General features: G+C 51.0%; 2 protein-coding genes across 4 annotated transcripts in view; one reads left to right on the forward strand and one right to left on the reverse strand.

Annotated features, from left to right (window-relative positions):
* Atf7ip2 (activating transcription factor 7 interacting protein 2) overlaps window positions 1-24872 on the forward strand; it is a 76246-nt gene extending 51374 nt beyond the window's left edge. For both annotated transcript variants that reach the window (XM_078024630.1, XM_078024631.1), the window contains one exon: window positions 1-24872. In XM_078024630.1, the coding sequence (XP_077880756.1) occupies window positions 1-15 (15 nt within the window). In that variant the 3' untranslated portion in view covers window positions 16-24872.
* Window positions 22238-26598, reverse strand: part of Emp2 (epithelial membrane protein 2) — a 7809-nt gene continuing 3448 nt past the window's right edge. For both annotated transcript variants that reach the window (XM_040277332.2, XM_005327174.5), the window contains exon 4: window positions 22238-25124. In XM_040277332.2, the coding sequence (XP_040133266.2) occupies window positions 24851-25124 (274 nt within the window). In that variant the 3' untranslated portion in view covers window positions 22238-24850. The remainder of the gene's footprint in view (window positions 25125-26598) is intronic.

A 26598-nucleotide genomic window follows, 5' to 3' on the forward strand; every position in this document is an offset into this window, starting at 1 on the left:
TTGCCTGTGTCTTAACAAAACATTACAGTAAAAAGAGCCATAGTCTGACGTGCATCTCCCTGGACGAGCTGCTCCCTGAGAGGTCCGTGTAGAACTCGGCAGCAAAGGAGGTCCTGCAGCACAGAACCAGGAGCTCGCCCCAAGTGAATTTGTCACCCTCAGGTAGATGGAAACTAGATGTTCGCTGGTAAGTGAAGCCCAAAGACTTGATGTCCTATCAAGCTTCTGGCGCCCTTCGCCAACGTGAAACTGCAGGCCCCTGCAGCAGGCCATCTGGAAAGTGAGGTGTGCAGGCTCCAGCAGAGAGCGTCAGGACCAGCAGGGAGGCTGGTGTGGAAGCAGACATCTGAATGTGAGTGGCTCAGACAGCGTTGGTATTTTTGCTGAGGCAGGGACAAAATTCTCAGCTGTCCGTGACACCAGAAGATAGCCAGCCCAAGGGCAAGGAAGTCCTGCCCACCAGCACAGTCACCCCACGAGGTGCCGCCTGGGCTTGCAGATTAGTGGGAAGCCTTTTCCTCCATCACGTTACGGGAGGAAACACCAGCCAGCATCAAACACGGCTCACCTGGCTCGTGGAGAGGTCTGGGCTTGGAACCAGGCAGGCATGATTCACAACGACCTTGGCATTCTGCCTCACAGTGAGGCAATACTTCAACAATGCATTTTAGTACATTTAATAAAATAATGCTTTTAATAAAATACTTTTAATAAATTTTAAAGATGGGGAAGTAGGCCCAAGGAACTTATAAGACTTTCCCAAGGTCACCAAGATCCAAAGAGGAAGTAGGGCTGGAATTGAAATCTAGTTCTTAGTTCTGGGGTACCTGTGCTTCCTGTGGGGACTAGGTGGACCCAGCAGAGTGCACACCGTCCCCGCTGCCTTGGGTCTCCGTGGAAAGCCCTGGCTCACAAGGTGAACTAGGGAAGCAAACCTGTCATTTGTCCTCAGTGAAAGGCGGGTGAGTGAAACATGTTTTGCTGCCTGCAGCTCCTAGAGCAGACTGTAGCCACATGAGGAATAGGCACAGCGGGGGCAGCTCCGTGCTCGGCCATGTGTCTGGTTGGCGTGGTGTCAGGCACGGACTGAGAGCCGCTCTCCCCGCGAGCTCTTTATGGCTCCCTCAGGTGTACCTGGCAGGTGAGGCACGGGGGAGGGAGCACAGCCACGGGAGAAATGAGCAGCATTTTATTACTCACAGGTCCACAAGAGAAGAGGGTGACCACAAGGGCCAGTGAGAGATCCAGACTGCCAGTGCTTGGGAGTAAGAGCAAAGGACCTTTGGGCCTAACGTATTTAACGGGGCCCAGTACATTTACCTACGTAGGTCCCCTTGAGGGCCTCTGATGGGTGGCTCCTTTGCTTTCTTGCTCCCCGGTCACTGGTTGAGCACCCTGTAGACTCTGCGTTTCACACTGGCCCCATAGTCACCCCTCTTGTCTTGGGGACCTGTAAGTAATAAAAGTGCTTCTAATTTCTCCTGTGGCTGTGCTGCACCTGTGCCTCTCCTGTGGGGACTAGGTGGACACAGCAGCGTGTCCCTCCGCCCAGTCAGGGCTCTCCTAGAGACCAAGTCTCACGGTAAGAATCCACGCAGGTCAGACAAGAGCCGTAGGATGCCTGGGAGAGGGACGCTTGGTCACGGTTTGGACACTGCCAGTCAGCTCCTGGTTGCTATGACAGAATGCTTAAAACTTTGAGACAACGTCACTCTTTCCTTTTTTATAGTTTTGAGGGTTTTTGTCCATGGTCCTTCTCCACTGTTTTGGGCCTATGATAAGACGTCATTATGGTGGAAGCACATGGCAGAGGACACTGCTCACCACATGGGCCCCGCTGTCCCCTTCCTGTCACTATCAGTGACCTCACTTCCTTCAATAGGGCACATCTCCTAAAGGTTCCCCCACTTCCCAGTAGCGCATGGGTTGGGGACCAGGCCTTCAGGGACGGGACATTCCAGATCTAAACAGTGCAGACATTCAGGCACCAGGCTGTCCCGAGGAGGAAGCCATTTCCTGTGCACGGCACCTCTGTGGGCCGCTGAGGCCAGGGCTGGGGTTTAGCCACTCTCCCTTCCGGGAGACCTCAAGACCGAATTAGAGGGAAATTGCAGCAGTGAGATAATATGAAATACCAAGGACAGGCAAGTCCCTATGGGCAGGTGATGAAAACCAGTGATGACAATGAAAGCAAGCATAGAAAACGGTGACGAAGGGTTACAAGTACCTTGTTTCCTAACTGCTAATTCACTGCGACAAGGTGGTCACCAGATGTGTCACTCAGATATCCATGGAAATAAAAAATACCCTTAAACTATGTGAACAAATTCCCAGTAGAAAAGTATAAACAAGGCACTTACAAATCAAAAATTTCTTTTTACCACCAACTCTCTCTCCTTGCAGAGGAGGTGATCACTGTTAGCGGGTTAACGTATTTCCTTCAAGACTCTTACAGTGCATGTGTCTATAGGGTCCTGACAAATGGCCCTCAAAGCTCCACCACCCCATTCCACTAACAGCATGGAGTACACCCTCCCCAACACTGGTCTTCAATTGTACGGTGATCCAGAAATTCTGGATCTTCTCAAGACTTGTGTTTGTTTTTTTTAAATTTTAATTGCATAATAATTGTACATATATGAGATTCAGCATAATTTGACGCATGCATATAATGTGCAATAATCAGGATAATTAACAATTTATACATTTCTTTGTGATGGGAACCTTGGCAATCCTCCCTTCTATTTCTTCATAAAAATGTATAGTAGGTTGTGAAGAATCGTCATCCTACTGGCTACAGAGTATTCTGGTATTCTGTCCAAGCCCTCTCCTCCCTGCTCCCTTCCTCAACTCTAGTAACTACTATTCTACTTTGCACTTCTGTGATGTCAACTTTTTTGGCTTGCACATAGGAGTGACCAAATGGGATATTAATCCCCTGAACTAATGTCCTGCTGTTGATAAATTGGGACTCACAGGTTGGTGGGGGGGAGCGGGGGTGTCAGTTTGGGTTGGGAGAGCTGGTTTCCAGTTTTCCTAGTATCATTTAAGATGCATCCATAAGTAGGTGGCTTTACCTTTCTTTTTAGTACAGGGGATCTACGCAGGGACAATTTACCACTGAGCCACATATCCCCAGCCCTTTTTATATTTTAGTTTGAGACAAGGTCTTGCTGACTTACTGGTACTGGTGGCTTTACCTTTCTGAATGTGTCTCTTCAACTAAAATGAGAGAATTTATTTAGTCAGATCTCTAAAGCCAGTAAGCCATTTCTCATGAAAAGAAGGACAGTAAAACACCATCCCCATCTCTGTTCTCAAGAACCGAGCCAACTGAAGGGGATGGTAAAAGCAAGCCTGGTGCAGTTTTCCAGATAAATATTATCTTGAAAGACACTGGCTCGCTCACGTGTGCTGGGAATGAGGGCAAATTGGTGCTGTCTGCAGAAAGCTGCTTCTTGCACGCATAGCAGGACTGCTGCTCACACAGGGAACAAAGCAAATTGATGACATCACTGTGCCTGTGGCCTAGCTTATAAAACCCTACCCCTGTGGACCCTCGTGTGGAGTTGAGGACACAGTGTACAGGATGAGTAGCTCTTTTCCAGCTGCCCACCACTGAACAGGGTGCCATCCAGGATGGGAGCACTATTTCTGGCGTTCACCGGGACACCAGAGGTGCTACTTGTCTGTCCTGTCACCACTGGACTTTCTGGAGCGGCATCACGAGGCATGCTGGTGCTGTCCGGACCTTCCCATGTCTTTCAGTAAATCCTGACTCACAATCCGTCTCCAGGGGTTTTCTTTGACTTCTCAACAAACTAGCCCACTGTCCCAGCACATTTGGATTGTGGACACAACTTTCAACCCTCAAAAATCACAAAACATAAAAATTACATCAGAATCGGAGGACTCAGAACGTGATTTGGAAACTGAGGTTCTTAGGGTCCGCTTCACAATTCATTTATTCCAGTCCAATAGGATGGACCCTGTGAGTGTCCGTTTATGGAGGTGGCTGGAGTGTGCAGCATGGAGACACGGTATTTGTATTTTGTATTTATTACCCTTTTTGATGGCTCATTTTTCTCTTTGCTTCCTTCTGCTGGAATTCTGCGTATCTGAGCGATTTGGTTGTTTCTCTATTCTTTCAGTGACTTTCCTCAAATGTCAACATATATTACATAAAACTTTTCATTATGCAAATTTCCAAACATACAAAAGCGGAAGGATTGATAAAATAAAATCCCATGTTTTCTGTGAAATCAAATCTAGCCTCAGGTAAGAAGAGAACCTATGAAAAAGTACTCACTATAACAGAGAGGCCACACCACAAGGTCTGCAAGGCGCTCAGAAAAAGGGCTGGAATGGTTTTCTCTTAGAGGGAGAAGTCTAGAAATAACTGGCCTGGGGAGTGGGGTGGTTCAGCACTTGAACAAAGAAGGTTTCCACTCATGGCTTTTCCTGAGGTGCTGGCAGGGAGGGACCCCATAGTCCACTGCTTGGTTAAAGACCCAATTCTCAGAAATTCAAGGGTCGGCCAATGTTCAGAGTCCTGTCAGCAGGCGGTTTGTCTGGACTGGCCAGTGGACAGACTTATCATTTGTGGGATGGAAATCTGGGTAATTGGAGGGTCTGCGTCTGGCCTTGTCACAGGTCACCAAATTGATCTCGGTCTCCCCTAAGTGCAGCCAGCCACTTCCTGAGCACCAGGATGGAGGGAGGCCTTCCTCATCATCACTGTTCTCCAGAGTCTCAGGGCGCAGTGTGAAATCCAGGAGAAAGTTGTCATGAAAAGCAATATCAAAAGAGCACTTCCAGAAAGTTCTAAGAGACTTGAGGTATGGGAGGGGTGGGTGGCAGGAACCATTGTGGAAATCAGAGTTGCCCACTCGCCCAATCTAGATTGCGACCTCCTAAAACCAAGAGTTTGTGGCAGAGCCTGGGGTCAGGAGGCCAGAGGAGGCACTGTCCTTGGCCAGTTCCTGGTGCTAAGAGATGCAGACCCCTTCTGGGAGTGGCTGGAGGACACTGGTGCCTGCGGGTGCCCTGGGAGTGGTGTGGCCTCTGTGGTCCCCTCTGGGGCCCTCAGTCCCGCCCCGTGTCGTCCCCTCCCAGGCCTCCACTAACTTCTGGAAGGTCGCTGTGGTCCTGCTCCCCTCTGCTGTGCTGTGGGGTCCTCACCATTTCAGCTTCTTGGACGCATCTCCCTCCTCCTTCCCCTGCCACTTCCTTGGGGACAGTTGCCGGCGTTCCTGCATGGATTCCTGGCCCCTTCCCTCACCCACCTCCACTTCTGGTCTGCGTGATGCCCTGTGGCTCCTTTGGGGCAGAACACACACTTCCTTGTAAAGTTTTTAGCAATAATGTCCGTGACCTTCGTGGCATTAAAAGAGCATCTCATAACGGAATCGAGGCCATTAAAGGGCCAGGACTTGGGCACCTTGGAGCTGCAGCCTGGGAATGTGGGTCTTTGCACTGGCCAGGGCAATGTGACCTTTTGAACCCAGCCAAGTCTGCAAAGGCCATGACCTTATGGTGAACAGAGCAGCTGGCTCTGACTGCACCCAGAGTCCTGGCGATGCGTCAGGTCCAGCCTGTGTCCAGTTAGCCTACTGCACCTGTTCCATCCCTCTTCATGCAGTTTGTGGAATTTTGTCTTCTCCTCCTCCTCCCCTTCAAGAGCCCTATCCAGTCTGACCTGCCGGGGAGCAATTATCCAGAGCCCACTGCATCTCTGTTTTCTGAATTGCAATTTCTAAGTCCCAGCTCATCTCACCCTGCAGAACTCCCAACTCAAAGTGCATCAGAGACTTAGGCCCTAGACCAGAGAGACCCTGCGCCTAATAGAAGAAAAAGTAGGCCCAAATCTTCACCATGTCGTCTCAGGACCTGACTTCCTAACAAGACTCCTAAAGCACAAGAACTAAAATCTTCTCAGCAAAGGAAATAACATAGAGATTCTACAGAATGGGAAAAAATCTTTGCCAAATGCACCTCAGATGGAACACTAATCTCCAGGATATATGAAGAACTCAAAAAACACACACACACAAGAAAAAAAAACAACCAAATAATAAAGAACTGAACAGACACTTCACAGAAGAAATAAAATTGATCAACAAACCTGAAAAAATGTTCATCATCTTTAGCAATTAGAGAAATGCAAATCAAAACAGATACTCTTAAGATTTCATCTCACTCTAGTCAGAATGACAATTATCAAGAATACAAGCAACAATACGTGTTGGCAAGGATGTCGGGGAAAAGGTACATTTAATACTGGTGGGACTGCAAATTGGTGCAGCCACTCTGAACAGCAGTGTGGAAATTCTTCAGAAAACTTAGAATGGAAACACCATTTGACCCAGCTCTCCCACTCCTCAGTCTGTACTCAAAGGATTTAAAATAAACATACTACAGTGACATAGTCACATCGATGTTTACAGCAGCTCAATTCACAGTAGTTAAACTATGGAACCAACTTAGATGCCCTTCAACAGAAGAATGGTTAAAGAAAGTGTGGTACATACACAATAGAATATTACTCAGCCTTAAAGAAGAGTGAAATTATGGCATTTGCAGGTAAATGCATGGAACTAGGAAATATCATGCTAAGTGAAATAAACCAGTCCCAAAAAACTAAAGGCCAAATGTTTTCTCTGATAAGTGGATGCTGAACCATAATGAAGTGGAGTAGTGAAGAATGAAGGGACTTTGGATTGTGCAGAGGGGCAGGTGGGGCTGTGGAGATGGGAAGGACAGTAGAATGGACAGACATTATTATGCTATATCCATGTATGATCACACTACTGGTGTGACTCCACTTGTGTACACAGTGTCAAAATGCATTCTATTATCATGTAGAATTCATTAGAACAAAATTTTTTTAAAAAAATTCCAAAACATGACCTCTTAAATCCTATTCTGAACATCAGAATAGCTGTTGACCTTTAAAGCAATTGAGCTTAATAATAAACCCATATAAATACAGTAAAAAAAATTCCAGCTCATGCCAACCTCCTTCCATCTCAACTTCAGATAGCTTCCTGAGCCCCCACTAGCTACACAATTATTGTGCTGCAGACCTGTGACATATAGTTTTATTCCTAATATTTTAATATTGACATTTTTTCCAACATTGACCAATGTTTTTCAGTATTTCTGTCATCTTTCCAAACAAGAAAAGGATAGCATGCCTTGACTTCAATTTCCTAACCCTAGATACAGACCCACTCTCACGACTGTCCAGTGAGCATCTTGTTTGATTTCCTGGCACTTTACCCGTGTCTGTCCTCACCATTTTTCCTTCTGTTCCTCACTTTTCTCCTTTTGATCAGGGGAGACCAGTATTGTGTTCTCCATCAGCCGTGTCTCAAGCGCCGTCACCACCTGCTCCGGGTGCTGCTCAGCTGGGTATAGCAGGGCTATGGTCAGTGTCCCACTAGAGTTCTGGAGACACTGCTAGTCGTCTGGCCTCGACTCATTAAAAAGAAACGTGTTGGGAGTCCTTTCTCATTAGTGATCTAGTTATCTAAGCTATGTCATTATTTCAATGTCACCTCTTCAGCTAATCAGGGTGATGTTGTAGAAACCATGTAGCACCTGTGACAAAGGCCACAATGTTCCATCTGGCTGGGCGCGGGGTTGCAGGCCACGATTCCAGCCACTCGGAGATGGGAGCTGGAGGATCACAAGGCCGAAGCCAGCAGCTTTTATATCTGTGTTTATTTATTGATTGAATGATTCTCCTTAATGCTTTAAAACACCAGGAGAAATATATTGCATTAGATTGAGGACTACAGTATTGAATAATTGGGGAACCCCTGTAGATTCAGTGTGAAAAACCATCTGTCAGATCAAGATGACGTTAGAACTATTTTTGGTTTTCTGTGTTGAGCTTTTTGAGGAGGTGAGATTCCTCGTTGGGTCTTCCTGGTTTGGTTTCATCAGAGCTTTCTGCTTCCCTCTGAGTTTCCGAGGGTGTGGAGGTAGTGACCACACTGGCACATGTTGGGAAAGTTCTCTAATGTGCTTAGATACCTACTGGATTTCTGGTGGATCCCAGGAGCTCGTCCCTGATTGTTGGGCCTTGCAGCCAGGTCTCTCCCGGTGAGGTACAGTCTCTTGTGCCTTTCTGAAGGCAAGTTCCATGTACCCCGAGATGTCAAGTCTGGTCTGGTCCCTGTGTGCAGGGAGTCGACCTCAGCAGTTTTGTGAGACCCTCAACAACTTAGTGAGAAAGTCTTTGTCTCAAAATATAAGAAATATAAATAAAAAGGACAGGGGCTATAGCTCAGTGGTTAAGTTCTGTCCTCAGTACCCCTCACCCCTGATTACACCTGATCCTGGCTCCTGGCAGGCCTTTAGATGTAACTACAGGGGGCTGGGAGGGTTCAAGTGGTAGCAAGCTCTCCGGGCATGCGCGGGCCCCTGGGTTCCATCCTCAGCACCACATACAAATAAAATAAAGATGTCATGTCCACCAAAAACTAAAAATAAATATTAAAAAATTCTCTCTTTTACAGGTGACGTGGGGGCTAGGGGGCACTCTACACGACAGCTCAGGGACTCAGTCAAATCCAGAGTGTGTGAAATTCTATATAATAAATTACACAGTTTCTCAACAAATAAAAAGGGAAGGGACTTTTGTAAACATTTTTAAACACCATAAGAGACTTATATACTAAAAGCATAAAGCAAAAAGGATTTTGTTTAGATCTTGATTCCAACAACCTGATGAGACTTGTGTGAGACAGTTGGAAATCTGAACATTGAATAGGTTTTTCTTTTGTGTTTAAGGATCATGGTTTAGATTTTAAGAAATCATTATTGATCTTTCTAGGTATGTGCTACAGTTTGGATCTGGAATGTTCCCCAAAGGCTCAAATATTAAAGGCGTAGCCCCAAACTTGGTGCTATTGAGAGACAGTGGAAACTCTTAGGAGATGGGGTCTAGTGGGACGTCTTAGGGGATTGGAAGGGGATTGTGGGACCCCGATCTCTCCCTCTCCCAGTTTGTTTCCCAGCCACCGTGAGGTGAGTGGCTTTTGATGCCATGTACTCTTGCCATGATACACTGCTCACTACAGGCTAAGAAGCAACAGGGCCAATCAAACTTGGCCTGAAAACTCCAAAACTATAAGCCAAAACGAAACGTTCTTCCTTTTAAGTTGATTATCTGTGGTATTTTGTTATAGTAACAGAAAACTAACTAGCATAGTATAATGGTATTTTGGATATATTTCTCCTCCCTTAGGATAAGAGGAGATGACTGTAAAATATCGTATCTAAAAATTATTTTAAAATACACTGTGGGATGAAAAGAGAATCAGTGAGAGGCATGTTGAAATCACTGTATCATTGTACTGTGGTCTATTTGAGTCGTTTTATTGAGGAGGGTCTGTCTTATATGATTGGGTACACCAACATTTGGGGCATAAATATTTACATTTGTTATGTCTTGTTGGATCATTCCCTTTACTCTTATGAAGTGTTCTTCTTTGCCTCTTCTGATTAACTTTGGCATGAAGTCTGCTTTGATAGTAGAAGTCCACTCCTGGTTGTTTGTAAATACATTTTGTCCGTCTCTTTTGATTGGAGAATTGAGGTAATTTGGGTTCAGTGTTACTGTAGAGTGATGTTTATTAATTCCTGCCCTTTTGATTTACTTGTAATGTTTTATTTGGTCCCTTTCTCATTTGTTTAGCTGCTCTTCAAATGAGATTTGTTCATTTCTTCTGTGGATTCTAAGGATTTTCTGTAGTATCAGCTTAGTAGTCTTTAATTCTTTCAGTTTCTGTTTATCTTGGAAGGTTGTATTTCTTCTTTGATTCTGAAGGACAGCTTTGCTGGAATAGCAGCAGTCTTGGTTGACGGTTATTTGAAGCCTTCCTGGAGTTTAGTGTTTGTGTGGAGCATTCTAATTTGCTGCTCTAAATGTGACCTGACATTTTTCTCTTGAGTCTCTCAGAACCCTATTCTTGTTCTCTATTAGGACTTGGAGAGGCTCTTTCCCTACCTTGTCTATTTGGGGTTCTGAATGCTTCCTACATCTGGATGTCCATCTCACTCCAAGTTTTGAGAAGTTTTCTTTATTTCCTTGAAGAGACCTCCATGTCGTTAGCCTACATCTCAACTCTCTTTGATTCCAATGATTCTTTTTTTTTGGAGGGCGAGGGGGGTACTGGGGATTGAACTCAGGGCCACTCAACCACTGAGGCACATCCCCAGCCCTATGTTGTATTGTATTTAGAGACAGGGTCTCACTGAGTTGCTTAGCGCCTCACTGTTGCTGAGGCTGGCTTTGAACTCGCGATCCTCCTGCCTCAACCTCCTGAACCGCTGGGATTACGGTCGTGTACCACCGCACCCGGCTCCAGTGATTCTTTTTTTTTTAATATTTACTTTTTTGTAGTTGTACACAATGACTTTTAATTATTTTTATGTGGTGCTGAGGATTGAACCCAGGACCTTGCACATGTGAGGCGAGCGTTCTACCGCTGAACCATAACCCCAGCCTCTCCAGTGATTCTTAAACTTGGTCTCTCTGTGTTTTCACAGAATTCTTGAACCTTCTGGTCGTGGTTACTCAGTTTCTTTTCTTTAATGCTGTCTGAATGTTCAAGGCCAGCCACTGTGTCTTTAGCTCTGAGATTCTGTCTTCACCATCGTCTGCTCTCTTAGAGAAACTCTGAACTGACTTTTTAAAAAACTTTTTTTTAACACACATACACACACACACACACGCACACACACGCACACACACACGCACAGTTGCAGATGGACACAATACCTTATTTTTTATTTGTTTTTATTTTATGTGGTGCTGGGGGTCAAGCCCAGTGCCTCACACATGCTAGGCGACGTCTACCACTGAGCCCAACACCCCGCCCCTCAACTGACGTTTTATTTGATGTTTTTCTGTCTTTCTTTTCCAAGATTTCTGTTTGGTTCTTATCAGTCTCTTTCTCCTCATTGAATTTCTCCTCCACATCCTGTACTGACTTCCTTAGTTCATGCAGTTCTTCGGTGTTCTCTTGGAATTTATTGAGCGTTTTACAGTTATTCTTTTGAATTCTTTATCTGGTGTCTTGCCACTTCGGTCTCTTTGGAGCCACTGGTGGTGACTCGTGGGCTTTAGGGTGTCGCGTCACCTTGTGTCTCCGTTTCTGTGTTCCTGCCTCGGGTCTTCTGCCTCTGCCGGGATGCATCTCTCTGACGCAGATGCGTGGCCTTGGGGCACAGGTGTCCCCTGCCATTTGTTCTGTGATATCAGGTGGCCCTGGTTCAGAGAGGAGGTGTCTCGGAAAGCTCACGCGTGAGACGATCCTGAGAGGTGTGGCCAGGCCTGCACTGACCCACTGATGGGTCAACCAGGGCGACGGGAGCAGGCCGCTGGGGCCCGAGGAGGCCTGCTGTGCCTTCTCCCTGAAGCAGAGCCTGTCTGTCTTTCTGTTCCACGGCCTGAGCTGCTTTCCTGACTCTGCCCTGCCCCGATGTTCCACCTCAACTGGGGCCAGAGCCATGGACTTGGTGGCCTGTGGACTGAGACCCCTGAAGCCGTGAGCCCCAGATGAACTTTTCCTCCTCTAAAATTCTTCTTATCAGCTCTTTTGGTCACAAAAATGAAAAAAAAAAACCCAGGTTTTTGTGAATTTTTCAACATATTTAATTTTTTTTTTGAACCAGGGATTAAACTGGGCCACTCAGCCACTGAACCACATCCTCAGCCCGCATCACCCCTAAAACCCTGGTTTTCATTTTATTTAGAGACAGGGTCTCACTGAGTTGCTTAGCACCTCACTTTTGCTGAGGCTGACTTTGAACTCACGATCCTCCTGCCTCAGCCTCCCAAGCCTCTGGGAGGACAGGCGAGCACCACCACACCTGGCTCCGATGGGTTTTGTAGTGTAAGTTTCTTTGCTAGTTCTTTGGTGATGGTTCGTGTAGTTTGATACAGTTTATATGGTGCAGGGCTTGAGATTCCACTTTCCCTGTAGGTCTCAAAGAGGAGGATCCTTCTTGGAGATCTGGGAATTGTGTTGTACTCAGTGGAGGGTGTGGGGTGCACACGCTGTGACTGTTCTTCATTCACCAGCTCTGAATATTCTAAATGGGTGGGGGTGTGATCTGGATTGAGAGTCCTCTCGGGTGAGGTGCCCACGTCTGTCAGTCCGTCCTCTCTGGTTTTGCTGTAGGAGTGGATGTCCACAAGTGGAGATGCAGGGCCTCCGCAGCCCTTCCTACTTGGGCTCTCGTTGGTAGTTAGTTTGGGGTGCACTGTCTCTTGACTGGCTTCAGCTCAGCAGCAGTCCCTACCGTGTGAACTTACCGTGCCACACCTCTTGAGATGCGGTACTCTCACTGTTTGAGTTGCAAGGCACAGAACACTTGGAAATGCAGCCTTCCTCTGATCCACCACCTTGAACCCCCTGGGGATGTTTAAAGCCCCGACATGTCTTGGACCGACTTTCAAAAACACCTCTGCAGCTTCAGGCATTCATGATTCACTTCTTCCTCTTGCCATTTTTACAAAGACTCAGCTTTAGAAATAATCCGGGGATATATTTTAGCTATATTTTAACATTGTGGTTTACGTAATAGATGTAAAGATTTGAATAAAGTCAGTTTCTTACATAATCCATTTAGGATGATGAGTAATGAAGGATTCTTGACTCCTGACCTGGCCTTAGCTAGAATTGACCACCCAAACCAACTGTTAACCTAAAGCATACTGTACCAAGGAGGGCCCTTTGATTGCCAGCAAGTGTGTTGGGGAATTCCAGAAAGAAATTCCCAGAAAGAAAAGAAAACCTGGGCAGAGTCTCTTTGGAATGCTCCCCTCCAAAGATACCAGATAATCTGTGGGGACTTACCTAAAGTCGAAATTCTCTGTTGATGGACTTTCCCTCTTGTCTGTCCTTGATTAGCGACTTGGCTGTGGGATAGGATAATGTGATTCACGTTCCCACCAGGATTGTGTGAAATGTGGGAGTTCCCTCTAAGAAATGCTGGGTCCTGCTACCCAAGAGTGGGGAAGGAGATGCCAAGCAGGTAGGAACTCTCCCACTAAGCTCATTCTCGGTCATTTTTATTCTTTCTTTTTTGGGGGGAGAGAGTGGGGGTGGGTAGCAGGGATTGAACTCAGGGGTACTCAACTACTGAGCCACATCCTCAGCCCAATTTTGTATTTTATTGGAGACAGGGTCTTACTGAGTTGCTTAGCGCCTCACTGTTGCTGAGGCTGGCTTTGAAGTCTTGATCCTCCTGTCTCAGCCTCCCAAGCCACCGGGATTACAGCTGTGCACCCCCATGCCCAGCTTTTATTCTTTATTTTGAGACAGCATTTTCCAAATTGCCCAGGCTGGCTTCAAACTTGTGACCCTCCTTTTTCAGCCTCTGTAGTTGTTGGGACTACAGGCATGCACCACTGTGTATGACATATTCTGTCTATTAAGTGATATATCACTGCAAATACTCAGAAAAGCATAACCCTATCCTCTGCCCTTCTCTGGGAAACTGGATATCGGTTCAGGAGCTGTGAGACCTTGAACTTGTGCCTTTAAGTCAGCCTCTAAGTAGGACCTATGCTGACTGTGTTCTTGGCTGCCACCTGGTGGTGGTGATGATGGGACCACTCGTACACCTGATTCTGAAGGACGGAAGAGATGTCGCTGAGACAGGGACTGGAAATGGGACAGTGGAAGGGAACACTGTTCTAAAAATGTGCCTCATTTCTGGCCAATCACAAGAAGCTTTCTCTGAGACCTCTCACCATTTATCTGTATCCTCTTCCACCCCTGAAAGATGTGTCCATGAGCTAGACTGTGAAGGTGCCCAGATTTGGACAGAGGGTCTTCACGGGTGTAATTAAGTTAGGGGTCTCAGGATCATCCTGGATTATCCAGATGGGCCCTAAAGCCAATGGCAGGTGCCTAAGAGACACACAGAGAAGACCCAGGAGATGGACAACGAGTGTAAAGCGCTGACCCTAGGCCCAGACTCCCTGTTCCATGGAGGTGGGCCTCCTGGGCACGGCTGGACTCTTCACCCTGGAGGTGTTCTCCCTTCCAATAAGGAGGGTGCAGGACTCCACCAGTCCCCCCAAGGGCCTTCCCTCCATGAGATGAGCCAGCATCAGGGCTCGGGCTGAGCCTGACCTGGGCTGACAGCAGGACGCAGTCGGAGCAGCGGCGGTCCACTCCACAAGTCCAGGATTAAACTTGGAAAGAAAGAGCCCTCACGAGCATACAGATCCATTCAGTCAGTCCTACCCTTGCCCTTAGAAGACTGTTGGAGATAAGGCACCTACAATATGGACCCTTTAGGTGGTAGAGCCACATTGGGGTGAAGGGCCTCACCCACAGGGCCCCAGACATAAAAAAGAAACTTAGGAAAAGTCAAAAAAGATGGTGATTACAGGAATCCCAGCAGATGGGCGAAGATCTCGGCAGATAAGCTGATCAGTGGATGGGCACTGGTCAACAAGCAGAACCCTTCCATGTAGACAGCGAAACAATGACCCATATACCAGCATGGAGTGTCTTTCTCGAGTCTTTGAAAGGAACAGTCTCCTATACTTTCAAAATCAGGGCTGGGGTTGGTGGGAGGGATAGCCATTTGTCCATGACAGTGAAATGAAGTTTTGTCAAGATTGCAGTAGGTTGAATGCATAAGGCTGATATTGAGGGGTTTATCTAGAGATGCTCTGACTGATCCACTGGGGCAAAAGCAGTGATGGAAATTCTTTAACGGAGGTTCGTGACGTCTTATCTGTGAAGAGGGTCTTTCTACACACCAGATGTTTTTTCCTCCTGCACTGGCGTATGGAACCAGGGCCTGACATATGCTAGGAAAGTACTCTACCACTGAACTACATCCCCAACCCTTTGTATTGTTTGAGACAGGGTCTTGCTAAGTTGCTGAGACTGGCCTTGAACTTGAGATTCCCCTGCCTCAGCCTCCTGAGTCGCTGGGGTTACAGATGTGCACCATAGCACCCAGCTTAACACTGTTCATAACTCCCCACGGTTTCCCTGGATCAGGCTCCAGGGAGTACATCAGTGCATGGTTTACTCACTTTTTCAGTGTGACCAGAAGACCTGACAACAACAATTTTAGAGGTAGAAAAGTTTACTAGGGGCCCAAGGTTTCAGTCCAGAGGTGGCTGACTCCACTGCCTGAGCCCCAGGTGAGGCAGAAGAGCCCCAGGTGAGGCAGAAGAGCCCCAGGTGGAGGAAAACAGCTCAGAACCTGGCACTGGGGAGCAAAAAGAGAGCTCCTCACCAGGAACAAAATACACATCCAAAGACACCCCAGTGACCCTCCTCCCCCAGCCACACCCTACCTGCCTGCAGTGACCACCCAGTTAATCCCCAACAGGGCATCAAGGCACTGATTAGGTTGAGTCTGTCACGACCCAAAGACTGCACCTCTCAACCCTCATGTCCCTCACACATCAGCTTTTGGGGGACATCACATACATAAACCATAGCAATGCAGGTGGCCAAGCTGGGAAGGACCCAAGCAAATGGTGCGTGGTTTGTGGTGCAGAGCTTTAATTCCCCTACAAGAAAGCATGGGGCCTGAGCGTGAAGGAGCAGTTCCTAAATCTGTGGGGCTGGGTGAGTGATGGCAAGGGACTCAGGTCCAGCACAGACGTTCTGTGATAGCAGCAAGTGATCAATTCCAGCCTAGTCTACCATCGGCAGGCAGACAGGCACATTTTTCTGGCCAAACTAAATTTAGAATTTAATTGAAAAGAGAAATATACATAATTGAAAAAGAAATGTACACATCTCAAGTCAAGATCAGGGAACAATGAAGCCAGATTTAAAGACAGGTAGTTAGTGTAGTTAGGTAAATCCGGTCTAATATCGAGTAAGATAAAGAAAATGGAGACCATCATGGAGAATGGCGCCCAGGAAACCAGAAGAGCTCCGGGGGAAGTTGAAATGTTGATGTCCCCAAGGCCCAAGCCCATCCTAAGGAACTGTTAATGAAGTAGCTCCCCGTAAACAGGAGGTGCCAATCAAACCACCCAGGCCCTTCCTGCCCAGACTCCTCCAGTCCCCCTGTGTCCCACCTTCCGCCTCCCACCTGCATTCTGTCACTGCAGGACAGAGGGAAACCCAGGACCTCAGACACAAAAAAGGGAAGACCTCTCCTTTATCCTTCTGGGTCCCCGTCTTCTCTGGGAGGAATCTTTTCTGCTATCCCTTTTTCTAAGTATTTGTTTTTAGGTGCAGATGGACACAACATAATGCCTCTATTTTCATGTGGTGCTGAGGGTTGAACCTGGGTCCCACAGGTGCCAGGTGAGCCACAATCCCAGCCCTCTGCTATCCCTTAATAAAGCTTCCCCTCTCCACCTCCACTCGCCTGCACGTGCTTCTCTGGTGTTACACCTCAGCGCAACAGCAAGACCCAAATGTGGAGGGGGTTGGCGCATTTAACCTGAACTCAAGGTTACCAAATTTTATCCAGTCCTGAACTAACAACCTGTGGCCACCAGGTGGCAGTGGTGCCTCTGGTGATTTCTGCAGTTGTCCTTTTCAATGTGGGAAGAAGAGATTTCCACAAAACTGCTAAATAAGATACTGTGCAAATGTGCCAGGTATTTTAGCTGCTATCAGAACCCAATGTGACCTTCCTTCCCAGGCTCCCATGGGGGTCTCCACTGCGTTGGGCTCTTGAGTCACAAGTCTTCGCTAGAATTGCCTTGCAGGTCCACAGCCTGGGTTCTACTTGAAATGAAAGTCCTTGATCGTGGAACTTATCAACAGGCACACTGTTCCCTACTTCAGGCACCCTTTCATCAAATCCCCAAATTGGAATCGAATGACAGATTAAAACCAGTAAAACCAATTTGTTTAAGGTGAACATCCATCACAAGTGGGAAAACCTCAAATCTCACCAGGAGCGTAGAAGCCATCAGCTTCGGTTGTCCTGGATGAACCTGGAAGTTTCCTCGGGATGGGTTTCCCTCCCCTAAATCCTCAGCACCCAGCACTTTGCCCTCCCCTCTCCTCACGGGAAATAAACACAGGATGACAGTCTCCAGAAGGTGGCGGCAAGATGCAGACTTAGATTAACAGAAAGAACCTTCAGAGTTGTCAAACGGCCAGAAGTTAAAGAGGAAAGGGATTCACAGGAAGGACAGAGTGACCCACAGAACCTCCGCTAGAGCAGGGTCAGGATGGGACAGGGGCAGCAAAGGCGGCCCAGGAGGAGCCGGACAGGATGCAGCTGCTGAGGGTCTAGCTGCAGCGGAGTCGTCCCTGGGAGCCTGGCTCCAGTCACTGCCAGACTTTGCCCTAGGGGATGGCTCCCGGGGAGGGAGGTGCATTCTCCAAAGGGAAGGCAGCCTGGTGGCCAGTGGCCGAAGGTGACCTACCCAGGAAACCAGCGTGACCTTTGGAAATCCCTGAACTGTGAGGTGACGTTCTCGGCTGCACGAGGTGCTTTCCCACCTCCTCTGAAGACCACTGGGCTCATCATTCAGGGAGAGGAGCAGTCCGGGCCACCCCTCGTTGGGGGACTAGCCTCGCTCGCACACTTGGTGGCCCTCCAAGGTTCCCAGTCGCCACTGGCAGATCCCCGCCTCCGGCACCTGGGGGACTTGTTCAGGTGGCCGGTTCCAGGGCCCAGCTCTGGAGGATTCATGCAGCATGGGTGACCCCGGAACCTCGTCCCCGACACGTCCCCAGGGATTCCAGTGTTCAGGCCCGCGCCGTAACAGCGTGTCCCCAGCCACCGAACCACGAAGACCCAGGCACAAGGAGAGGGAGCAGGAGAAAGCACGTCCCACCCGCCGGTCACCCGCTGCCCCAGGGGGTCACCCGCGGCACTGGCCTCCTGCAGGAAGGAGGTGGCGCTGGGCTGGGAGCCCAGGATGGCGGCTCTGGCCTCCAGCGCGGGCTCCAGACCCTGCCGACTCCCCGCAGCCGCCGGGCTCCCCGTTAACCCCCAGGAGACCCCGCCAGCGCCCCACCAGCGCACCTGCCTGTCCCTCGCCTCCCCCTGCCATCGCCTCCCCGGGGGAGACTAGCTGCCACTTCCTCCAGGAAGCCCACTGGTGGTGGCTTGAGCGCTTTCCTGAACTTGTCGTTTTAGAAAACCCTGGTGTTGTCTGTCTGTCTGTCTCTGTGTCTCTGTCTTTCTGTCCCCCCACTTCTCTTTCTCTCTCACACACACACACACACACACACACAATGAAATCTAACTCTTAAAACTCTTGGGCTGGCTGGGGTGAGGCTCAGCGGGAGGGTGCTGGCCTGGCGGCAGAGGCACCGGGTTCCACCCTCAGCACCACATAAACATGAGACAGAGAGATGGTGTCCACCTACACCGTGAGAGTAAACTATTTTAATAAAACGTTGCGTGTGCCGCACAGTTGACTCCAGCAGGACCGTCAACAGCAGATCTCTAGAAGCCCTCACTCCTGCCCAGCTCCCCTCGCCCGCGGCCACTCCGCCCTGCTCTGTCTCTAGGAGTTTCACTCCTTTGCACACCTTTGTGTAAGTGCAATCGGAGGTGGAAATGACCTACATGTGCATCGAAGGGTGGAGAGAATGGGGTCCATCCCCGCGATGGAGTGTTCGCAGCCACAAGAACAAGGGGGATCCGACACCAGCTGCCATGGGCTGACCTGGGGGACGTTGTGCCCACTGACAGGAACCAGGCCCGGAGGGGAGACGCGGCCGCCCCTGACTCGCTGGACTGTCCTCAGGTTGGAACGTGGGGTGGGACAGGCTCTCCATGCCGGCTGTGCGTGAGAACCACCTGAATTTCACTTCACAGCTCTGTTGCCCAAGCTGCTTCCCAGACAAATCGAATCTCACCTCTGGAACCTGGGAATTGCGAGCTTCCCAGTGGTTCCAGCGTGTGGCCATGTGGAAACCCAGGATCTGAAGTCAGGAAATCCAAGTCTTAGCCTGGAATCTGCCACTTACCCGTAGGGGACTTGCCAGTGATGAAAGTTGAACAACCTTCCGTGAGCACTGGCGGATTGCCCCTGCAGATGCTGCCATGGTGATTCAGGAAGCTGAGGCCCAGAGAAGCCATGTAATTTGTCTCAGGTCACACAGCAGGAAATTATGGGGCCACATTTGCTAGGCATTTCCCAAACACAATGGAGAGGCAGCTTAGTGGGCAGGATTTGCCAGGGAGTGGAGGTCCCGTGGTTCTGGGAGGATAGCTCCTTAAGGCCCACACCTGGTCTGAAGTTTCCAGCTTTCAGGGTCCTCTTCTCGGGCTGGAAGATCACGGTCTGAGGCTGGTATACAGGGCACGGGAGAGAGGTGGGCTTCAGAAACACCCCAGCCTGGGGCAGCTCTCCTGCCAGGCTCCACCTTAGTGGCACGCTTCCTACCTGATGCGGCAGCGGCAGGTGGTGGCAATTCACCTGCTCCTCCTGCCCCGGCCCCAAATCTGCTGGTGAAGCGGCCCACCTGTGTCCACGCCCCTGCTGAAATGGCACTTCCCAAACACGGAGCAGCCTCTTCCTGCTCCCCTGGCCCCTTCAGCTTGGGATGGGGAAACCCGGGCCCTTCTCCTGGGTTCAGATGCCCAGGGCCATCACTGGGGTCGCTGTGCGCCTGTTCCCCGGGGATGAGAGCCGTTTGGGCTTCGTGTTGGCTGCCTCATCCGGGGGCACAGGAGTCCTGGCACTCGTCCACCCTGGGAACAGTTTGGGTGGTCACGAGGTGTGGTAGGGGACGTGCCATTGGCCTCCAGTGGGGAGAGGCCAGCCACGCTGAAGACCAGAGGACTCTCAGCTGGAATGTCGTCGTATTGAGGTTGAAAACCCTGTCCCCAGGGGTCAGAGTGAGTTGCTACAAGGAAGAAATTCTAAAGAAAACGGTGAAATGTACTCTCCACGATGCTGTCTACCTACAATGACTTCAAAGGGAGTTTGTACTGGAAACACCTTTTCTCCTGTGAGTACCGTTGTCCCTTGCTACCTGGGGGACGGTTCCCACGTAGGAAGTGGCACCGTCTTGCATACAGCCTGTGCACAGCCACCTGCAGGCCTCGACTCCTCTCTAGATGCTCACAGCACTGAACACCGGGAAATCAGTTGTTAAACTACTTTGTTTAGGAAGTAATGACAAGAAGAAAAAGCCCAGCATGTTTAGTACAGATGCGATTGTTGTTTCGGAATATTCTCCGTCATTATCGACAGATTCCAGGACTCAAAACTCACCAACACAGAGGGCACCCTGTGCGGTGGACTCACACCGAGGTCCCGTCCTAAACTGTAAGTCTCTCTTGAATAGTCACCAAAAAAGACACAAAAATCACATGACTGAGAATTGATAAACCGAGATCCTTAAAAATCACCTAGCAGTGTTCTGGTAACGGGTTAAATTAACGAAGACTAACTCCCAGGAGCCTCATGGGCTGCAGGTTTGAGGAAGTGGACGGGGATCAGTGTCAACGCTGAGTCCCAGACACCACCATCAGGGGCAGTAGTATCCCCTGCTCCTGTGTTGTCTGGGGTATTTTAGGTTTTGCGGTTCACACACTCTGTCTCCTATCGGGAACCGTGAACACTGTGGAAGTGAGCAGGTGTGGGTGTGTCCTGAAGGGACTCGATCCACAGGACCAGGTGGTGGGCTGGGCCTGGCCCCGGGGTGGAAGTTTTGACTTGGCTTAGCTTTCCCTTTTTATTTTATACCAACCATGAACTTGTGGGTGTTGTTGCATCAGGAGAAATTGTGAAGACACACAGGGATGTTGGCGTGTCTCATCGCCTTCAGCGAGATCCTACAAGGAGCAGATCTTGGACTGAAACAGAATGTGGCTTTGCTGAGCCCATTTCTGCCTGGGACCCGCCATCTACATTGCTGCAGATTGGTGACCTAATGACGGGAAGCTTTGAAGGACAGGTGGATTCAACTCAAGGTCAGAGAAGCTCTGGGGAGGTCCAGGCCGGATTTTCGGCCTGTTAGGCCATGTGGTTGCTATAGCAACTCGCCCACCCAGGCGGGCAGGCCCCAGCACGCACTCTCAGCACAATTGGGCGTGGCGGTTTCCAATAAAACTTTATGGACACTGAAATCCGAACTTCAGACCCTTCCACAGGCACCCAGCACTCTCCTTTTCACCTTCCCCCAACCACTTAGAAATGCAAAGGCCACGTCCAGTTCACGGGTCAAAGAAACAGGCGGCCGGGCAGATCCGGCCAGTCGGGCTCTCGTCTGTGTCCTGGATGTCCCCTGTGAAAGGCCGTTGCAGGCTCCTCCCACAGGTGTCCCTCCCTCCATCTCTGGCCTCGGGTTGATACAGTGGGTCTCACTCCCGGCTCCGGCCAAGTGTGGGAGCGATGGTGAAGGAACAGGAGCCGGCGCAGCCACCAGACACTAGCTCTGGGTGCTGGAGTGGAGTCTCAGACGTGGAGATGGGGCCAGAGACCAGGGTTGTCATGAAGCACCCAGCGCCCGGCGCAGTGTGCATCCACACAGCCACACACACACTTGGTGGATGAATGACAGAGGCATGAAACTCCGGCTTCTGCAGGAACCAGCACCCATCTGCCACATGCATCCAAGAAGACAAAACCAGCACCACATAAACCAGGGCACGCGTGCTGGAGGCTCTGGGTCACAGCCAGCGGCGGAAGACAGAAACAAAGGACGTGGACAGGATCCCCCTGGGAACTTCAGGTCACAGCCACGTGGAGGCCAGGAAACGCGGGTCCCCCAGAGAGCGCTCTGGCTGCCTTTGGCTTCCCTTGAAGATTAAAGAGACCTTGGAGGGGGAGGGGAAGGCATGAAAGGCCCTGTGCACGCGCCCTTGGTCTCTGGGGCTGGACCCTGCAGCTTTCAGCAGAGCACGCTCCCGCGATGATCTGATCTCCATCCTGACGCCACCCTTTAAAGCCAAGGTCTTTATTAACGTAAACGAGGGAACAGGACCCGTCACGTATTTCCCACTTGCTCAAGACGGTGCTGGAGATCACCCGCCAGGCAGGGGCGTGGGATCCTGTGCCCTGCAGAGGTGGCCACCACGCCAGCCCTGAGAGAGCAGGAGGAGTGGAGGTGACCTGACGGCCGTCCGTCATCAGCGGCCAGCCCTGAGAGAGCAGAAGTGGAGGTGACCTCCAGTGGCTTGCTGTAAGAAGCCCAGCGCTCTCACCTTCACGAGACACCCACGGACCCCGCCGCTCCCAGGCGGCATCTTGACCCTAGGTATCATCACGCCAGGGAACATCCGAGTCTGCTGCTCTGAGCAATTCGTTTTAAATTTTATTTTTCACGTACAGTTTCAGATTATACAAAACATAGAAAATGGACTATTTTAAAGGCACAGTAAGCAGAAAGTCTCTAACTGCCCTAAATTCACATGTGTCCCCAAAGCAAGCTTCTTCAGTAACCTCTCAGCCTTCCCCTGGAACCTCCCCATCACCGGCGCCTTCCCATGGACAGAATGGCCGAGTTGCTCTTTGGTGAGTCACCTGTAAATTATCAGCGAGTTTAGTGATGCACTCCCCATGCAGGAGGCTGCCGCCTTGGGTCTTCACCGTGGGGTACGGCGGAGCGTCCTTGGGTCAGCCTGGCCACACACAGGCACGACCCGCGGCAGGGAGCGGGCGCAGGGAGCCCCACGCTCCTGCATTCAGACGTCCTGCAGGGTGACGCGCCAAGCAAGCTCCAAACTCGTTTGAACAGAGACCCAAAATAATTTTAATGCAAATAACAAAACAAGTTAGTCTGTCCCCATCACGTGCCCCCCATGAAAGAATTACAGTACTTTATAAAACGTCATAAGATGCGCAGACTACATTCCTTCCAACACCTAGCGGATTTGGTCCTGATATTGCTTCTTGGATGTCCAGCTGATTTGGTGGACGAGGAGCACCAGGTGGGTCTGTCTACCTGCAGGAGGACGAGGGGCAGCCGCCCGCACCCTCCCGACTTCCCACACGCCTCACCACAGTCGTGTCACAGACGGAGGGACCTAGCGCAGCCCACCGGGAGACCCCGGGCTGCTCCAGATCAGGGGTGACAGGCACTCTGTGGCCCCAGAGCTATTTTGTCGGGGGATTCATGCCTTGCATGGGGGTTGGGCCTTCTACAGCCCTGGTTCTAAGGGAGTCTGATTGTTTGTTGTGAATATCAGAAAGTTCTAGAAAAGCCACGTGGGGAGGAAGCCTAGGGGAGGGCGCCCAGACCCAGCCTCCTCCTGCAGCATCCTGCCACCCCAGGGGTGCAGCTCGCGTCCTTGCCCACAGTGAGCCTGGTGACCCTTTTCCATGGGGTCAGCAGGGGACCATCGTCCTGTCTCTGGCCCGTGGCACTGGGCTGACGGTGACCCCTCCACAGAGAGTGGGTCCTGCTTCAGAGACGGCAAACTCCACACGGGAGCCCCCCACCCCCGGGGCCTGGAACACGGAAAGTGCTTAGTCCAACTGGAAACCCGCGAATGAGTGAAGAGGCTGCTCTGCACTGAAGGGGCCTGGGTGACCCTGAAGGGACTCGCACGGGACTCTCCCCGGCTCCACCTCCGCTGGGCTGATGGCAGACCACCCGGTCAGGCCCAGGTATTTAACAGCCCACAATCCCCTACGCCACCCCAGGGTCCCCTCCCGGGGGATTCGCAAACACAAGAGGAGAAGGAGGCTGAGGTACAAGGTCGGCTCCTGCCTGGGACGCGCTCCGTGACGAGCCCAGGACGCGCTCGGAATCACCAGGAGTGCTCACTCCCGGCCCCCTGCCCTGGAAGCCTGGGGACTATGGCCCTGGGGGATGCGCCCCTTGCTGGCTGGGGACCCCAACCCTCCATGGAAGCATCCTCCGGCCACCACGCAGACAGGTACTGGGCAGAGCCCCAGTGTCGGAGTCAAGTGGAGCTATGTTCAGAGGGAGCTGACCGCCCGGAGCTGTCGGGACAGGTGGGCACCGAGCTCCATCACGGCCTCGGCTCTCCTAACTGGATTCTCCTCTTTCTTCTCCACCAGATGGCGACCCCGTGAGTCCCCTGCGCCTGCCGGTGGCAAGCATGCCATCACTTATGTGGACGAACGCATGAATGGAGGACAGGGGTGAGGGAGGCTCGCCAGCCTCAGAACGCAGGACAGGAAGGGAGGCCGGGGAGGAGGCTGCACAGCCTCCGGAGGTGTCAGGGCTGGGAGAGGAGCTCCGTGGCCCAGGGTGAGAACCAAGAGGGGCGGGGGGGCTGAGGTCTGGCCTCAGTGGGGCCATCTGACATGACCAGGCCACCGACATGTCCAAGACGGCACTGCCACTCGGCTCTGGGAGGTGGTCCCCAGCCCTCAGCCATCTAGGCATCTCGTGGGAGCCCACTAGGAATGCAGCTGGCAGGCCGTCTGCTGGACGCTGGCTCTGCGGGGCTGGGGCGTCCACAGTCTGCATTGGAAGATGCCCTAAGGAACTTTCTGCAGCGATTCTTTGCCTTAATGCCTTAATCTGACACCCGGCTCCAGACCCCTGTCCCTGACGCGAGCAGAGACGCTGTCAGCAGCTCTGGGCTGCGGCCCGCCTGCTCCAGGAGGCCGGGGGCCGCTCACCACAGACCCAACGCCAGCCCCATGCCTGTTCTCACCCGGGGCTCTACGCTAAGGTCGCCCCCCGCCTGGCCCTTTTGGGAGGAAGCTGAGGAGGCTGCCTCCTCCCTGCCCCGCTTCAGAAGCACCCGCCGCCTTTCCCGGTCTCCGCGGCTGGATGGGCCTTTGTCTTGCTCGGGCTTTTGGGTGGGCAGCAGTTCTGAATGCCAGTCGGAATGCCAGTCTCCTCTCTCATCCCAAGAATGCAAGAACGCTTCTCTCTCTCTCCCTCTCTCTCTTTTTTTTTTCTTTTTTTGGCTTTTAAAGGAAACAATATGTTTGCTAGAAAAACCACAAAAAACGATTATATACAAAACGGTTATCTGAGTGTGGACTCTGAGGTGCAGGGAGGGTGCTGGCGCCGGGGGCTACTTGCGCTTCCTCAGAATCAGGTACATGATGCCGCTGATGAAGGTGAAGGCGAAGGCCACCCAGGCCAGGATGAAGGCGTAGCCGTACCTGCCCTCCGACGTCAGGGAGTAGTAACGCGGGTTGTTGTCGTGAAGGTCCTGGCGCCGGTCTGTGTAGATGGCAGCCGCGATCATCACACACAGACCTGCCAGAAAGAAAGTGGGGGCTCCGTGAACCACGTCCACCGCGCTCCGGGGAGCCGGGGAGCCGCCCACAGGAGGGATGAGCCTCATCCCCATCCCTTTTCATATTTCTATTTCGACAGGGTCTTGCTAAGTTGCTGAGGCTGGCCTTGAGCTTGCGATCCTCCTGCCTCGGCCTCCTGAATGCGCCACCTGCCTGGCTCACAGCACAATATTGCCGTCTACCCTAAAGCCACATTGCTTCCTAGCTGGAACCTGTTTTGTGTGGGCAGCCAAGAACCCAGTCCAGAGGTCACGTCACTCTTGGTCTAAGCCAGAGGTCAGCAAACTTGTCCTACAAAGGGCCACGAAGTAAATAGTTTAGGCTTTCAAGGGCTAGAGGAGTCACCACTGCTCGACTCTGGCCGGAGCGTGATGGCAGCCAGGGAGAGCACATTAAAAAACAGGAGTGGCTGTGTTCCAATAAAACTTTATTTACACAAACACAGGGCAGGCCAGATTATTTGTCACCCCAGTTTACTAGCTAAAGTTCATGGACACAACTGTATGTGACCCTAGTTCTGGCCAGAGAAAATTCATCAGTGAAAGATATTAGCCCCTGAGAAGAGATGAAGGAGGAAAAAGCATATTTTAATTGTTCTCCTTCTCCCCTGCTGAGTGCTTTAGATACTATCAGATCAGGATGAAGCGTCTGGACTTACAGTAGCCCTTTGGGGGTCATGAAGAGGCTGTCACTCACAGTCTGAAGGTGACAGACTAGAAGGATGGGAAGAGACGGGGTGCTTGATGCTGTGAGCCATCAAACCAGCTCTGGCACTTTGAACCTACGGGCCACTTGTTATGACTATCTTTATGGCTAAAGTCACTGATAATTGGCACAGCCACAGAATCGTAGCTGAACACTTGATGACATTCACAGAGGTCAGTGCCAACAGGAGGCTACGCTCCCTGATTGTCCTTAGGACCCTGCCCTGGTCCAGCCAAGCTGTCTTTGTGGGACTGTCCATCCAGGGGCCCAGACTCCTCTGGGCAGCTTATAACAACGAATGGTCACGTCGTGGAGTGGACGTCTCCATCCACTTTCTGTCTTGCTAAACTTCATAGGTGCAAAAGTGCTGTGCGACCTCCACCTTCTCTAAGTTCCTCCAGGACCAGGACCAGGCGGTCATCTCTTACCTCCAGCGGGCAGCAGGGGCTTGGCCAAGGTGGCAAGGTGGGCACTTCTGCCACCGACCAGCCTAAACTCTGCTGGTGGCTCCCGCCAGCTTAGGATGAAGACCCCAAGTGCTGTCCATGGCCTACAGGACCCCACGGGTCTGGACCCCCGCTGGCCCACCTCCCACACCTCCCCTCCCCACTGGCCACGCTGCTCCCCGGCCAGCGCGCTGCCCCCTCCCCGCTGCCCCAACACAGCACAGGGGTGACAGCGGCTCCTGCACCCTGACAGGCCCCTGCTCAGCTTAGTGCCTTTGGGGG

Source organism: Ictidomys tridecemlineatus, chromosome 10, assembly GCF_052094955.1.
Source record: "Ictidomys tridecemlineatus isolate mIctTri1 chromosome 10, mIctTri1.hap1, whole genome shotgun sequence".
Classification (NCBI taxonomy): Eukaryota; Metazoa; Chordata; class Mammalia; order Rodentia; family Sciuridae; genus Ictidomys; species Ictidomys tridecemlineatus.